At 39.8% G+C, this 17,750-nt stretch overlaps 1 protein-coding gene across 2 annotated transcripts in view; it reads right to left on the bottom strand.

Moving 5' to 3' along the window:
- Nucleotides 1-3,270: 3,270 nt before the first annotated feature.
- MIPEP (mitochondrial intermediate peptidase) overlaps nucleotides 3,271-17,750 on the bottom strand; it is a 52,263-nt gene continuing 37,783 nt past the window's right edge. For both annotated transcript variants that reach the window (XM_081909358.1, XM_081909359.1), the window contains exons 17-19: nucleotides 10,081-10,202; nucleotides 7,671-7,744; nucleotides 3,271-4,618 (exon numbers count right to left, since the gene is read on the bottom strand). In XM_081909358.1, coding sequence (XP_081765484.1) covers nucleotides 4,521-4,618; nucleotides 7,671-7,744; nucleotides 10,081-10,202 — 294 coding nt within the window. In that variant the 3' untranslated portion in view covers nucleotides 3,271-4,520. The remainder of the gene's footprint in view (nucleotides 4,619-7,670; nucleotides 7,745-10,080; nucleotides 10,203-17,750) is intronic.

The raw sequence follows: 17,750 nt of genomic DNA, 5'->3' as shown, positions 1-17,750 counted from the left end.
AAACAAACAAACACCTCCCTTACTTCTCATTGACCTCAAGGAAGAGAAAGGGATGGGGGGGGGTTGAAACTATGTGGATAAGCTTTCATGTGGGTTTTCAGAAAATTTCATCCCTAGCTGCCATTTGAGAAGGTGGTAACCATAGTATCTAATGAGCTCATTGGCTTTTTTTGGATGCTACGGTTGAAGCCCAAGGTGCAAAATCCCATTTCCCCAATGTGCTGTACGGGAGATGATTTCTGGTGGGTGGGCTGCAAGCCATATTATTTAGATATTTGTTTTATATCATTATGGAAGGTTCAGCCTAATTTATACACAAGAGGTAGGACCCTCTAGCCTATGCCATTTAGAGCAGTTGCTCTACTCTCTTTGCCCAGTGCTTTTTCAAAGGCCATAATAAACCATAATGTAAACATCCACTCTGCAATAAACACCTTTTACCACTGCCTAGTATCAATTAATCTGATATAACTTATTTTATTGAGGGTTTTAGTGTGGCATAAAAGTTGTTAGTTCACCTGTATTTCCCAGAGGCTCCAATGGAAAGTGTTGCAACAATTTTCCTTCTGGATCTGACACTTAGGCATGGTATATAGGCTGCTGCAAAAAGACATGTCCTTTCAAAGGAACTCGGAGACTTTTAAGAGCATGATCCAGCGGTTTCAAATGGAGAGATTTAAGCGTTTGCTGGATGATTATCCCACTGAAATCATTGGGATGTAAAACACACACACACAGATCCAGCAGCTTACATGCAATTCCAAGGTGACACTTACTGGGCCAGATCTGTTTGGTTTCAGCAGCATAACCTTCCTTCCTTGAATTGAATGGAACTTAGAAGCAGGCATAGTTAGAATTCATCCTTAACCATTTTTAGCCTGTTTCACCTGCTGTTTTATATGGTTGGGTTATTGAGAGTGTTGTTACTTCTTACTGCTGCTATTTTAAGATTCCTGCTATTGCTTTTATTGGTTGTGATATTGGTTTCATAATTTTAATAGATGACTTTCACGTTTTGATGTTGAGTGTTTCATTGTTTGCCCTTTTTAATGAAAAACTGCATTGAAGAGCCCTTTGCACCAAATGACAATATTAAAAGTAAAGGACAGTTATATAAATGCCCTTCTGAGAACCCAACTGAGACAGTAAGACAGTGCTAGCTAGTAAATGTAGGTGTTAAGGACCACAGAGCTGTAAATTGCTAGAAAAGGCTGAGCTTGGTCATGACCAGTCAACCCCAGAGAGGGGAAGGACATAAAGTTTTTATTTTCCTGTTCTCTCCCTCTCTTTTCTTCTTGAACCATGTAACTAACCAGACATATTATGATTGAGCTCCCATGCCCAGACTCCATGTTTAAAGATACTTTTTGTACTTAAGAAGTTTTTACTTGTGTTGTTTCTGTTGTAGCATTGAATGATGCTTCTGCTCTGGAGGGTAGGAATCAAACCAATGGCTTCAAGTTAAGGAGATTCTGACTAAACATCAGGAAGAACTTTCTGAGAATAAGATCCTTGTGGTCCCTTCCAACTCTACAGTTCTAAAATTCTATGATGGATGAGTGAGACCTTTGATTACTGTAAGTAAAGCATTTAAACTTATTTAAGTTTGTAGTCTATTCACTGCCAGAGGGATAGAGATGTGGGGAGCACATTGTGAGCACTTAATACTGGGACATTTAAAAGGTCTAACAACCTAGATGTCCTGCACTTTGCAAATGCTGCATATTTGAGTGCTGAGAGTTCTTTTGACTAGAGGGTGAGTCAAGCACCACTCTTTTTGAATTCAAGCAGTCAGCCATTTTTTCTTTTGTTGCTTCCCACACATGTGGAACCTCAGAATTAATTGGTATTCCCTAGTTATTTCCCAACATATGTAATATGAAGACCGTGGCTTGTTGCAAATGGACAGCCTGCTTATGCAGGCTGCTCATTCACACACAACCCCTTCCTCCCTGGACTGCATAGGAGAGGAAACAACCTAGAGCTCTGGCTTAAGTTACATGCAAGCCGCTGCTTGTTTCTCTCCAAACAAGCTGTGAGTGTCCATTTGCACATAACACTAAGCCAATCATCTGATTTGTTTCCACCCTTGCAATGCATGGGGGCGGGAGCAAATGAACAGCATCCGTCAGCACACTGCTCATTTGCAGTAAGTCCTTCAATGTTTTAGATCATGGCTTTTGTTGCATGTTAACCAAGCCAGTTTCAGTGATCTCTGTAAATCTGCACAGAATAAATAGCTAACGTAGTTATGACATCTGAACAGCTGGAAGCATTTTTAAAGCTAGCAGATGACGGAGAAATCTTTTCAGAATACCGTTTCCTTTTGAGTAAGACAACAAAACAATACATTAGCAAAGGATTTGACCATGGTTGCTATTTAGTTTCAGTGCATGTAAATTTCATAGATAAAAATAATTTGAACTGACAAATCTTTTGTAACATTTGAAAGATGACAGCATATGGTCCTGAAGCAACCTTGCTAAAGTTAAGCAGGTTTCAGTCTGAGTTAATGCATGGGGAGAAGGCCATCTGGGAACCTTCTGTATGCCAGCTTCAGCTCCATGGAAGAGAGGTGCATATAAACGTAGATTTTAAAAGAAACATAATAATAAAAAATAAGCAACACATATACACAAAGCACAACCAGCTGCAGAGCTAAACAGCAAACCAGTTGGATGGCACAAATGGTCTAATACTGAAGGTCTGTTGCCACATGGTCTACACCATCTTCCACCAACTGGAAAGGGACTAGCCTAACCTTCCATACATGAGGGTGTAGAGTTTGGGTGCTGCAGATTAAAAGCCTTGCCCTGTATATTCATCATTTGTACTTCAGACTATAGTAGGAAGTAAAACAGAGCCCCACCTCTACCATCAAAGAACTCAATTTTTTTCCTAACAGGTGCCATACATTCATGTGGAGGAACATCTCATAAATAGATGTAAAAATCTCAATAAACAGTTGCTACTTTTTTCTAAGCCATGGCTTCTTTAATAAGCCATGACTTAACCACAAGTAGTCTCACATATGATCAAAGAAACCATGGTTTGCTTCTCCAAAGTTTGGTTTCTTTTCCAGCTGCACTTGCCTTTGTAGTTTAGAGAGCATCTGGGGTGAGGTGGTCAAGCAAACATGCGATGCCAAGGCAACTGAAACCACAAACTGTAAGTCAGCAGCAAACCACAGTTTCAGGCTGTGATTTGTTGGAAGTAAACAAACCAGAATCAAGCTACTTGTAAGGGTTCACACAAAACACTACACAATGGTTTGATCAATTGGTATTTAGATAACCTTGGTTTATTATGATGTGCAAACCAGGCCCTAGTATATGGGCTCTTTTAATAACGGTTAACCTCGATAAACTTTCCTTCTTCCAACAGAGAATTACAGAAATTAACTTCTCCAAGAGCAAGGAAAAGCCCTGGGTTAATATTCCAGTAAGTGGGATAATTCCTTTTCTTTATCTTTATTGTAAAAATTCTTTATTGCCATCCAGAGCAATTAGTTTAGAGTGACTTTTACTGTTCATAAAAATGTAATGCCTACAAGATGATGCAATCTGATGACTTTTCCACACTCGTGCAGTTAGAGCCAAACAAAATGCAAAACATTAATGTGTCAAATTACATCTTAGTTGCAGGAGTTAGTACTGGCACAATGGTTGAAGCACACTCCTTAAATGTGGGATAAATGTCTGACTTTAAATTAAAAACACAAAGCAAAGCAAATGGTTTAAGGCTAGCACTATAACAACTGAAAAGTGTATCCTAAATTATTGTGAATTTTATTTATTTATTATGCATTTTAAAATCCAAAGTTTGGGAACAAAGACTGAGGTATCTTGAGTTTATTGTAGTTTTGCCTACTGGCTCCTGCTTCCAAGGTTTAAACAGCAGTTTGATACACAGACATCAGCAATAAATAATGCTTATCTTATGCTATGAAAACATTCACTTCCTGATTTTTGTCATATCAACCTCTCCTTAAAGGTCAGGCCGTTTTTGTTCCTCTTTTCTTCTGACTGGCTGGCAATTCTTCACTTCCCATTTGCAAATGTTACTTGCTTTCTGTTAGTTTAAAAATCATGGGTAAACAGACAAAAGAGGCTTCCAGTTCCCAGTGCATTCAGTGAACTCACAGAAAGGTGTGGGATAGTACCCATTGGGCACTTCTCCATGGGCACCCACTGGCCATGCCCATTACAGCACATGCCATTAGTACCTACATAAGGCTGCCCCATGCTATTGGTAACCCTGGCCTATCAGCTGTCACGTGTTCTCATATAAGAATACGTTTTCAAATAGGTTAACAGGAATGCAAAGCATACCCGTTTCAAAGCCTTGGCTATGACGATCTTTCTGTAATGAAAAAACATCCTGCTCTTCAGGTAAAAACCATTTATTTTACCCAAGCACTCGTGAGGATGCAGCAATGCAACCCACAAGAGTTCTGTGTACACTGTTGATGTGTACACGTTTCAAAATTCTTCATCGGAATGTTTAATTTTCTTCTCTTGCTATTCAGAATCCATGAAGAACGTTTCAAAATCCTGATCCAAGTCTGAAACAAGGGCATCCACAAAGTCTTCCACTGACGGACATTTCTGAAGCATACCTAAGAGGGGGAAGTGGAAACACAGGTCAGGGAAAAACGGATTTCACAAGCAAGGCAGCCCTGAAGTGGAAGGGAATTGTGCCACATCGAACCACTCCAATATAGCTGTCAAGAACATCTGCCAAAAAACATGGAATCAGATTATATGGGAATTGATTTAGAAATACTACATGATCAATCAGCACTTTACCACTCCCCTAAGTATGAAAGGGACAATGTTTCTATTTGGAAATGCCTACTTATCTGGTAAACGTCCAGCAGATATGTATACGTAAACAATACACAGATATGCAGTCATACCTCATGTTACATTTGCTTCATGTTACGTTTTTTCAGGTTGCATCCCACAGTGACCCAGAAGTACCAGAAAGGGTTACTTCCGGGTTTTGCCGCTCACGCATGCGCAGTATCACTAAATCGTGCTTCATGCATGCGCACAAGCACCAAATCGTGCCGTGCACCTGCGCAGATACAGCGCTTCAGGTTGCGGGCTTTTCACGTTGCGAACAGGCCTCCAGAATGGATCCCATTCGCAACCAGAGGTACCACTGTATATCAGAAAGCATAACCTATGTGTGTACTTACCTCTGTGGTTTTAAACAGCCACTGATGAATTTGTGTATGTTTTCTTTCCCATAGGGAAAAAAAGACAATTGAATATATGCAGTTTAACATATGGATGTCTGTTTTTCATGTCATTTTAAGTGTCAAATTAGGAAATTTCCAATACTGTTTTGCCCTGGACAAAGAAAACACTCTGTGTAAACTTGGCTCTTCTTTTAGGTAAATCACTCTCAGAAGTGCCAATGTAAATATAACCTTGCAATACCCTTTTACTGTAGGAGTACCTAGTACAATTACTTTATAATCCTAACATCCCTCCGTCTATTTGGTTTCCATTGGAATAATAATACTTGCCGCATTTAGGAAAACTGAAATCTTTCACATGAGCCTTTTAATAAGTTTCTACAAGAGCCAACTGGTTTGATTAGGTATTTTTTGATGTACAGTTACAGTTCCCAAAAAAAGAACCACCCAATCAGGGCAAGAAAGAGTCCAGATCTTGAGGCAATTTGAAGCGGTTACTAGAAGAGTTCCTTGCTAGGATCTCAGCGCATCGTGATTTTAATTAAGCCTAAAATATGTACACTGCAAGTAAGAACAAGAATGCCCTTAAAGAAAGTTGATGAATAGTGCAGAAAAAGAAAAAGGAGAATTAAAATTTAGTAAGATCATATTTCATCATCAAAGGCAGTATAAGAAGCACCCTGAACATGGGCCATGCTTGCTACCTTGCCTTTCGGTAGAATAAAAAAAGTTAATACCTAGATGATTAAAAATATGGCATGCTTTAATACAGGCATTTAGTTATCTGAGGAGGAATATTAAGGGAGCCCGTATTTCCAAAACACAAATGAACTGCAATAAAAAAGATGCGGAGGGGAATGGACTTGTGAGATTTTTACAGAAGCCGGCTGCCTGCATCAGCTATATGGCAGTGATGACTCTTCGAATCCCCTTCACTTTTGGTAACACTTTTTGCGGTCTTGACAATAAATTTCCATTTGACACTGATAAAACAGTGTTGTAAGGTTTCCAAATACTAGTTCTGCTCACAGCCATTCTCCCGCTTTCTCACAGTAAGCCACGTCTCTCCTGCACCTGAAACCACTGCTCATCGCTCCTTGTTTCTCTCTAGAAGTAAAAATCGGTAACAGTTTACAAACACAGCCAAAATGAGGACGTCTTGAGCCCTGTAGTATGTGTGGGACGAATGAGAGGGAAGTTGTTGTTTTTTTAAAAAAAAATGAATGAAATTTTTAAAAATTTAAAAATCATACTGAGTTCCAGGTTAAACAGCTAATTGCAGGTATATACTGTAGTATGTCATATTCATATCAGTGATAAATTTATCAACATAATCATTTTACAATCCTATAACTGAACTGAATTAGTCTCTTGTCAGATATACTTAAATCAAACATTTTCTCCATCTTATCTCAATTGCAGCCTCCAGTTATCGAACTGCTGATAGCATAACATAGTTTTAACAACAGTCCCTTTGGGGAATTACAGGCAATCCTCATTTTGCACAGGGGCTATCACCCTTTCCAAAACATCAAATGGTCCAAGGCAAACACTTCCATTGTCTCAAACACTGAGAGCAATGAACAGCCTGCACTATAGTCATATTTACGAAACACTCTCTTCAGTCTTACAAACTTAGGCTAATGTTACAAATTCATGATTTACCAGACACATAAAAAAATCCACACCCTCCAAGCCAACATTCCCACTGTTTGAAAACACAAGGATCAAATGACTACAGTAACGACAATAGTTCCTTAGGGACTATAATGTATGTGATATATACAGAATACATAGCTCTTGAGATCTAACAAAGGCAGCTGCTGTTTTTAAACCTGTGAATTTATTTTAGGCATAGGTCTGACTGTAATTTTGACTCAGTCCCTCCCAAGCCTGGGGCAACTATGGAAATTGCCTCCTTTGAAGTACTGCACCTTCCATATTACAGTACTAGGGTTAACCACACCTTTCCTAGCCTTCAAACACCGGCAATTGGAATACTGTAAATACCATGGCAAAATGTGGCTGTCCTGTTCCTTTCATTACTTCATAATGATTTTGGTTCCGTTAACTTGTTTCGTTAAGTTGGTGTTATAGCAACTTACAGCTAAGGCTGCAATTACCCATTACACCTGCAAATAATATCACATTGAAGTGAATATTCACTTAACGTCTAACATGACATTACTCAAAATTGTATTAATTCGCTTTATCAAAATATCGAGGACAAGTTAGGGGCCAGCCCCCATATTCAGCTTCCTCTAAAAGCAGATAGCTCCATTCATTCCTCAGCAAAGAAGAGTTTGAAGAACGGGATGGCTGTATCATGTGTGCCCTTTAGCAAATGCTATCTAAAAGAGCAGCGAAAAGGGCACAGTGGTAAAGAAATTTACTTTGCAGGGTTTTGTTTTTTAAGTACAAGCAGTAGTCTTTGTCCAAATAAGTGTACAATATTTTATATTACCTTGAACCATGAGCATGGGTTCTTTTCCTCCACCATGTGCTAGCATTTCTCTACGGTAACGTTCACCCATTGCCCTGAAGGAAAAGATGGTATTGTTATTACAGCCACCTGCAATCACAACCAGCTCAGATTCCTGTCACACCTGTCTCTGGATTCCTTGCAGATAAAGATCTAATGAAGCCTGTCGCTTCAAACTCACATGTCCATTTCAGAAACGCACACTATAAATAAAGTTACACTAGAGCAAGCTAAGCTTGAAAGATTGGAGCTGTAACCAAAGCAATCTATATATCTATATCTCATATCATTTTGTTGGTGTTGCCACTCGCAACACATACACCAAACAGTAAGCTTTCATTGTTGAATTGGAAAAGTGTGACATGTCTGTGTTATCTTTGCTTTACAGAATTGTAAGAAATTCAGAGGCTGAAATTTCACATTTCAGTACACAATCGTATCATTCACACTAAAATAGGCAGCAGAGAAAGGACCTGGACCAGTTCCAACATTAATAGTCATGTGGTTTTGATTTTAAACACTGCGATGTTACTCACTGACAGGAAGTTCTTTAAATGACAGCAACTTATCCCCTAGAAAAATCCAGGTTGAGTTAATGGGATTAAGAAGGAATGGATGATTGGCATGTGCATCACCACATGGGAACTGCATTTCTGTAAGCAGATAGGCATCCAAGCAGGTGCAGGTTTCCATGCTATGTCAAGGGTAAAGTCAGAGAATCCCAATCTACCTCCAGAGCTGGGAAAACATGCTGCTCCTAGCAGGAAGAGAGGCCCCTCGAACATGCTCTTCAGACTTCCTCCAAGCTTCTCAACTCCCTACAGAATTCTCTACCTGCCTCAAACCTTCATTGATTTGAGGCATTTCCCATCCATTTGGGGATGGTTCTTCAACAAGTGTGCACTGATGAGTTCTGATGTGGCAAGTTTAGCTGTGCAAAATATGTGTCTTTGTTAAATGAAGTGGAACAAGCCTGCTTCTTAAGAGTCCTAAAGGTCCACGGGTTAGAATGGCAATCTCCACATGGGACAAACTTCCTACAGTATTCACAACTGACTGTAATGGAGGCATGCAGCCTTTCAGTAGGTGCTGCTTTTGCGGCTGTAGTGCAGCAATGGCAGCCACCTATGAAAAGCACAGGCCTGAGAAGGAACGATGTATCATGTATGGCGGGGATGCAGGGAAATTAAAAAATTCTGGAGTAGTATTCACGAAGAATTAAAAAAGATGTTTAAAACATCATTCGAGAAAAGGCCAGAAGCGTTCCTATTAGGTATAGTCTCAATGGACATCCCTAATGACAAAAAAAAAGTGTTTTTATGTGCTACAGCTGCTGCCAGAATACTCACTGCTAAAAACTGGAAAGGGGACATGGTCCCCTCAATAAGGGAGTGGCAAAACAAACTCTGAGTATACAGAATTGGCCAAAATGTCAGCAGCTATTAGATTTCAATCCAATCAGAAACTGAGGAAAGAATGGGAATGTGTAGAAGAATTTATGGCAAAAGATATTGATATGCACTGATGGAAGTTCGTAAAGTTAAGGTTAAAATATGGAAAGATGGTTATTGGGGAATATGTAAACAATATGTATAACACAATATAAAAGTAATGAAAAACAAAAGAAGCCAAGCTTGGATGGAGGGAAGTCACAAAGATAGGAATAAGGAAAATATATAAATACACACAGATACAGATAGGTAGTATAATGTGGAATGTCTTGTAAAGAATGATAAACTATGTAAATGAATGAAACAATGTAAAAAAAATGTTTTAAAAAAAGAAAAGCACAGGAGGCCTGTTCAGAAAACAATCAATCAATCAAGCGTATTGAAAATGGTTTTGTTTCACAATGGCAACTACCCAACCTTCTAGCGGAAGGCAATCCGTAGCACTCTATTGTCATTAGCTGTTCTGAATCATGGACAATGGAGGGAGGTTTATTCTCTGGTGCTCCCCCATTCCATCATACTCTGCAAACGTCAGAGCAAGAGGTACAAAAGGGTTCTGATGGGGAAGCAAACCGGGTGGCAGAGGTCTAAGCTGACATCTACCAAGAGCGCAAGTATGGTTCCCTGGTCATCCAGAAAATGCTCCTGCTCTGCTGTGCCCTGAATGTGTGCATACACTGGCTGAGGTTCCAGCCTGCTTTTCCTGCAGTCCTTACCTACTCATAAACACAGATAGGAAGCTGGAGAACCCAATGCATTTGCAATTCTTTAAAACAAACCACTCCTCTCATCTCTCCACATCTGACTTCTACCGAGAATAAATTATCTTTGCTTTGCTGTGTTTTACCCCTGAATTTCAAAAAATGCTATCGTAAGTAAAAGAACCATGTTAAAGATGGAAACTGCACAGCAACACGCCTTTATTTTATTTTATTTTGTACCTGTCGAAGGGATCCTGTACGAAACATCGTTTCCAAACCATGGATGCGACAGCCCTGGACATGAGGTAGGAATAATACTTGGCCCCATAGCCCACAAGATGGTTGAATCTGAGTTGCCAAGCCTGTATGCGAGGGGAGGAAAAGAATAAACCCTGTCATTCTTCAGAAAGTTTGTTATGAAACTAAAGCATCAGTTTAAAAAATGTTATATTACCCTTAAGTCTTTTTTAAAAAACAAAATGGTAACACCTCAGCTTTTCTAATCTTAAGAAACTATTATAAACAGTGCAAAAGGTACCAAAGAACAATTGGCTTGAGAACTGCAGGTGCATTTCATCATATCCATCATTGTTTCTTTTGGGGGATTAAAGAAAAACCACAGTTTACATGTTATAAGTGTCACTATGTTTTAGTTTCCATCTAGGTACATATAAGGTTGCACCTGGAAAAGGTAAGCCTGCAACAGTCTGCCAAAAACAAAATCACAGCAGAGACATGTCCTGCTTTCCAGAACATCTTCCCACATGTCAAAATACAGGCTCAGAGGTAGGCGAGATGCACACACAACATGCCATTTTTCATTGCTTTGTTTGTATATTTAAAACAGATTACCATCATCTGTAATTCTGCTGCTATTTGTCCATAAACTGTCAGGGATTTATGATTCATGCTTTGATTTTTCCTCTAAGTACTGTTGTTAAATAGCACTGAGTGCTATGCTATTAAAATGAGTCATATCTCTCCTGGATTGTGACTTCGCAGAGTCCAGCAAAAAGGATCATTGGCTTGCCCAAGTTTCCACAGAATCCAAGTGGAAACAAGGAAACTGGCACCCCAAAAATTGCACACAGGCTCCGGAGCTCTTTGAATCACTTAATGAGGAACAGAGACTGGAGTCGATTTACAGAGATGACTGGTTAGAATTACTGTTGGCGTTTTCTTTTCATAAAAGCCAGAAAGGTAAGCCTGCAGCAGACCACCAGAAACAAAACAAAACAAAAACCAGATTGTCTCTCAAAGCATGTTGGGTATTGACAGAATTTTAAGGAGCCTGTTTTCAGCACATTTAGTAATGATTTATAATAAACCTTACTTGGCATTTATAAAGAACAAATTCATATATACATTTTAATGCACTTATTTGGTTTTATTTTAAATCCTGTTTGAAGCTAGCTGGGTTAGTATACTAGTCAATTCATTCAGAATTTATTTTTCTAAAACAGAATAGATATTTAATACATTATTCTTTAGGTGATGTGAAGCATAATCCTATGTAGATTTAACTGGAAGCAAGTCTGATTCTATGCAGTGAAGCTTACTCCTAGGTAAGTATGCACAGGATTGTATATGCTAACAAGCTAGAACTCAAACAGTGTCTGTCAAATAATTAATGGGAAAATGCATCTCTTTTCTTCCTACCAAGCAAAATTCATGCTCTGCACACAAAGAGACTAGATTATTCCTATAATTGTTTGCAGGTTATATGCTACACTAGAAGAAAAACATGTAATGAAAATGGTCCTGTAGCTTTTAAATTAAGTTACCAAACTTCACGCTGTACCCTAATTCCCTCTTAACTAGATCTGAAAAGGAGTTAACCTTCAAGTCTGATTATTCTACATACAGTGAAGAAGTATTTTGGCAACAACATTTGAACTTAACATCCCCCCCCCAAAAAAAAGAAACCACTCCCTTAGCTATAATCCACCACACAAAACACATTTAAAACATATTGGGAATATAGGCTGAATTAATAAAGCATGTTGGTTTTTATTATAGTCTATTATAAGTCTTTCATCTGAGGATTTGAAGTTTCAGCTTGAAAGGTTTCAATGGAACCATTCTTTACATGCCCAGGATCTGAATTATTTCCAAACAGACCTTCTTACCAAAGTGTAAAAGAATATAGATGTTTTCCCTACTATTTCGGATTTCTCTCTCCCTCTCTGAGCCTCTAAAAGAGGATTTTTCTGATCTTCTAGTGCAGTGGTTTTCAGCTAACTAGTTTGCAGGAACCCCTTTCAATACTGACTTGCCTACGAGGAGCCTCAGCATATCTACACTCAAGCAAGCATTGCAGAAGATTCTTGGGGAGGTGTATGCATGCTCCTCCCCAATGGACATAGGACATTGGTTGAGTCATGTTATCACTGTCGATACACATTTTTTGAAGCTGGGCCCTTCTTATAAATTGACATTGATTTATGGGGAAACACCCTCCCATCCCTAATGTGGTGCTTCTCACTTAATGTGAGAGACTGTAGATTGTTATTAAAAGGCAATGAAAGGGAGTAGGAGTGCCACCTCCTTCTCTTCTGTGTTAGCCTCCTTTTTCTTGACTAACAATAGGACCACAGGTTTGCTGCTATATGCACTGACTGGAAAGACAGGAACTGATCAGTTCCATACTCCAGTTGCGAAGAAGAAGAAGAAGGAGAAGAAGAAGAAGAAGAAGGAGGAGGAGGAGGAGGAGGAGGAGGAGGAGGAGGAGGAGGAGGAGGAGGGAGTACCTATCTATTGCATTCCATTAGCAGTGGATCACTTCTGAAGTCCTGGCATTTGTGACTTCATCCAACTGATTCCAGACAAACGCATTCCCATGAGGAATCTTGATTGCAACCAAGCCCTCAGAATGATTTCAAGGGAAGAGCTTTTGGCTTGATCCTTTGATTAATGTGAGACAACACCTGTTTCACTAGTGTGAAATATGAATGTGTTGCAAGCTGAGTCAGTTTGGTGCACCATCAACAGTCAGAGTCTCCAGATGCACCACAGTGATATCGCACAAAACTGTTGTATTGCATGAAACTAGGTGTAGACATGGACACGGACAGGATGGGGATCTTGCACGTCACAGCATCCTAAAGGCATTGTTTACCATCACAGAACTTTTTCATGCATGTACTTTTTTATTATAACCATTCATTTAGAGTATGGCAGATTAATGGGTTGTGCTGCAGGATTCACTTCCCTTACTACACAGCTGCAGTATATGATGCTAATGTCACCATGATTAGGCAGCCAAGAGCAAGCTGTTGAATCACATACTTGCTCCCACCTAGCTTAGCACTGAAAAGTCTATAGAGCTGAAGGAGGAAGTGTGAAAGAGTGGTGTTCTTCCCATTTCATACTTTAACTCTCATTTCAATTGCGGCTTATAATCCACATTTCTGTCACTGCACAATATGATCTTTTCAACTATAAAAATAACCCTCATGTTTCAAATTCCATTTGGGAACTCACCCAGCCTGCAGCTACATGCACAAATAAGTAAAACCTACACCTTACTGAAGGTCATGTTTCTAACTTGCAAGCAAGTTGATGAAGTCTTCAACTACATCAACTGCTCCAGTTAAATATGTAATAAGTCTTGAAAAAGCTGCAGGAAAACATTCCAAGAGTTTATTAAATCGTGATGTGCTCTATAGCATAGCCCAGAGGTTGTGATAACATGCCATTTGCAGGTCATGTTCCTTCCTGTTTTTTTCATATAGTATAAGAGACAGAAATAAAGGTGCATGACTGAGCTACAAAAATTAATACTTAAAGATGCCTGCTTCCCATCAACATACCATCAATCCACCAATGATTATCTTGTCTGAACGTTTTCCAAAAACCCCATACATGATTTTTATTAGAAAGGATGAAAAGCTAACTGCTCTCTTGTGGCCAAGAGTCTTAAATAAAACACACATTTGTTATATTCTAGGACTATAAAATATAATTATAAGTGCATTAATACAATACCCTATATTCAATTTAGCACACAAAAAAGCTTTGAGGCAAACTGCAGCCATATGCTATCTAAAGGGGTCAGTTAAACTTTAAAGCTGTAAGCAGTCTGAGTTAGTCAAATCTTGATGGAATTATGGAGCAAAATGTTGGAGATCACTACATCAAATTATGACCTAACATTTGCAAAAGCAGAGAGATTTTAAAGCTGAAGATAACATGGTAGAACTTAATACAGACCTACTTAGGGCTGTGCTGAAAGTACTAATTGCTTTGCATGAATCTTTTCAACTGTCAGAAAATGTTTGGTAATTTTCTGATTCCTTCAAGTGTATGCCTATTCAGGAAGCACTGCTCTCATTCAATTGGCTTGAGAATTTAGGGGAGGAGAGAGATACCTGCTGTTATTTTAGAACTCCAGAGCCAATTATTTAAAAAATAAACTTTTTTTAGTCAAACATGTTTGTGAAAAAGTTTGCTACCCTTCAAGTTATAGAGAATTAGTCTAGAATGAAAAAAATCTGTTAATTTCAGGTGATCCAGAATGCTTTTATATGGAAGCAAATCTTCATTCACATCAGTAGAATGTTTATTAATATGGACAGAATGGGGCTTAACTATTTTAAGCTGGCAGGCAAATCAGAAGTAACAAGACTGTAAATCAGAAGCTATAATTTCTCCTAACAGGACATTTCCCTATTGATCTTCATTCATAATGAAAACTTCAACAGTATCCTTAAAGGGTGTCCTGGGTAATTAGAAAAAAAGTATTGTACCACATAAAGTATGGTTTAAAGAGAACGGCTTGGCAATCGGGTGTATGGCCTCCTTCAGGATAATTAATTGTACGTCAAAATGTTTTGATGCATGAAAATGTTTTGGGGCTAGTTTACTGTTTTCATTAAGGAACAGGTAACATGACAGCAAATGTAAGGACAAGCATACCAGCATGTGCCAGCAATGTAATACTATTGTGAAGCCTGTAGAATATTGTCGGTGATATTCAATCAAGTTTTACTCATAGTAGACCTTTTGAAGTTAATTGACATTAGCCACATTCATGAATTTCCATGGGTCTCTTCTGAATAAAACATAGTTCAATACCTCCCTGTGTTTTGCAATGCAGTGCCTGCAAAGGGATGGTCTGTTTCACTACGTCTTGGGCTGTAAAGAGAATTGCATTTCATTAAAGGTAACCTGGCCCTGTTTGTGATGTACGGAAAAGGCATTCTAGCATAACAACTGGAGATGAATGCTTCAAACTCAATGAAATTCATGAATGCTATGCTTCAGAAAGCAAGAATGAACAAGATGAATCAGACCAGAGATACATGCCTTAGGCAAGTGAACTAATAAGGTAAATGCTGTAAAAGCAAGTTAAGTTACAAGTAAATAAATGATAAAAGCCACGGTTGCTGGCAAGGGCCGCATTCCCAAGCCAAAAGATGGCAATCTGGTAGAAAGTGAAGGAAAACCTATCCACTGAGCTACTACCCACCCAGAGTGAAAATGTCCTTGAGTCTCCTAGAATCCCACCCTGTACAACATTCCATTAGACTAGACAACAACAAAACTGCTTCCTGGCCTCTGATCGGGGGGACGGGAATGGGGACTTAAGGTTGCCTCTGATGCTATCACTCTCTTTGTGTGAATGTATGGGCAAACAGCATTATTAAGTTATTGCAACATTTTATAATCCCCTGTGGGTCATCCTGTTCTGTATGTTTATGAAGTGGTAAAGATTTTGTGATTAGGTTGCTCATTCTCCCTGAGAGTCTTCTTGGTAACTCAAAGAAGCTTACATGTTTAATGAGGTACCTTCTCTTAGCTATTTTATAACCCAAAGATGGCGATAAGTGCAGAGTATCTTAAATATGGGAATTCTGCCTCTTCAGTAAATGCCCTGTTTTCCTGTAGGGAAAGCAATCTACTCACTGGGATTGTTTCTAGCCACGGTGGCCATATGGTACAAGAGCAGGGGAGGGCTGCTGCCTTCATGCCCTGGTTCACAAAAGCATGGGGTTGGCCATTGCAGGAGAGAGGATGCTGGACTAGACGGGCCTTTGTTCTGTGCCAGCAAGGCCCTCCTAACATTTTTATGTCCTCTTGGTCATAGACGGTGGATTTAAGCCTCCATTTAAGCCTTATGGGAGAATGGGTCATCAGCAATCCCCTCAAATACATATGGCCCCAAGTATCTTTTTCCATTTTCTGCTAACTTGCAAAATTGCCTTTTAACAGCGCAAACCTATGCACAGCCAGTGTAGAGTAACAGTTATTGAGTGTTGGACTATGACCTGGGGGGGACTAGGGTTCAAATCCCCCCCTCAGCCATGAAGCTCATGGGGTGACCTTGGGCCAGTCACAGCTTCTCAGCCTAACCTACCCCACAGGATTGATGTGGGGATTAAATGGGGATGGATGGTCCAAGAATGCCACCTTGAACTCCTTAGTGAAAAGGTGAGATATAAATGCAATGAATAATTACATAAATAATTTAGGTCCAACTCTAATGTGAACGTATGTGAACTGTGCACACACGGGTAAGTGTGTACAGTTGCAGCTTAAAATAATACAGGAAGGGGGGGTATTCTAAAGTCAGGAATAGGAAAGTAAGAAAACAAAACAAAAAAAAGCACCCTGAGATTTTGAAAAGTGAGTCAAACGAGAGATTAAACTTTCAATTTATAACACTTCTGTGTTTTTATTACCAACTCATAAATAAACCCAGCAAGACAAGGGATATAAATATTTTTGTAGTAGTTTATATTGGAGAAGAGGAAAGGAATTTCACATTCAATTAACCACTTAGGTGTTTCTGGAAAGATACCATATGGTCCTTGAATTATTAATTATAGCTTTTTAATGGATTATTGCATGTCAGGGCTGAAAGAGCGGTGGCTCTTGGGAACTGGAGTCTTCCCAAGGCATATCACATGGCCATAGTGCCCAGGAAGAGTGGCACACTGGGACAATGCCCTTCCTTCCCAAGCCCTTTTGCAGTTGCTGCAGCTACAAGTAAAGGAAGGAGAGGAGAGGTCACTTTGGTAGCTAGCATGGAGAGACTAGGAACTCTTCTGTGACCCAGATATTGATCCAGGTTAGCAAAAGGTGTTGAAGGGAGTAGTCCAGGGATTCCTAAAAGTTAACGTCTCCTCGAAGGCACACTTTTAAGTATCCTAGAAATTCATTTCCAAGCCAGGCTCTGGCAAAATCTAATCACATCCCTGGTCCTATATATGCTCACTGCTATATGCGGGTCAATGAGGTCTGCAGGCTTCAGAAGAAAGCTCCCAGATTGTATAGAATGCATATTGCTTGTGTCCAAACTCCCCATACATTATGGGGGAAGGCCATTCAGTCACACAGAAAGTAGAGGATGGGGACCCCAATTTTTTCCCACAGGCTGCAGACTTTGTGCCACACTGCACAGGATCCCAGGAAATTCCAGCCACCCTGAGCGACTCTTGAGGGCAGGGGGATGTAGTCTGAAGGGGGAAGCCAGCAACCCCTCAATGTGTAAGCAAAATGCTACGTTATTACCAAAATGGCGCTGTGGGTTAAACCACAGAGCCTAGGGCTTGCCGATCAGAAGGTCGGCAGTTCGAATCCCTGCGATGGAGAGAGCTCCCATCGTTTGATCCCAGCTCCTGCCAACGTAGCAGTTCGAAAGCACGTCAAAGTGCAAGTAAATAAATAGGTACTGCTCCGGCGGGAAGGTAAACAGCATTTCCGTGCGCTGCTCTGGCCACATGACCCGGAAGCTGTACGCCAGCTGCCTCGGCCAATAAAGCGAGATGAGCACTGCAACCCCAGAGTCAGTCACGACTGGACCTAATGGTCAGGGGTAGCTTTACCTTTACCTAAAGTAAAGGTAAAGGACCCCTGGATGATTAAGTCCAGTCAAAGTCCAGTCACACTATGGGGTGTGGCGCTCA

Source organism: Podarcis melisellensis (genome assembly GCF_964234715.1).
Source record: "Podarcis melisellensis genome assembly, chromosome: 4".
Taxonomy (NCBI): Eukaryota; Metazoa; Chordata; class Lepidosauria; order Squamata; family Lacertidae; genus Podarcis; species Podarcis melisellensis.
Note: the sequence above shows the minus strand (reverse complement) of the source record. Positions and strands in the feature narration are given on the sequence as shown.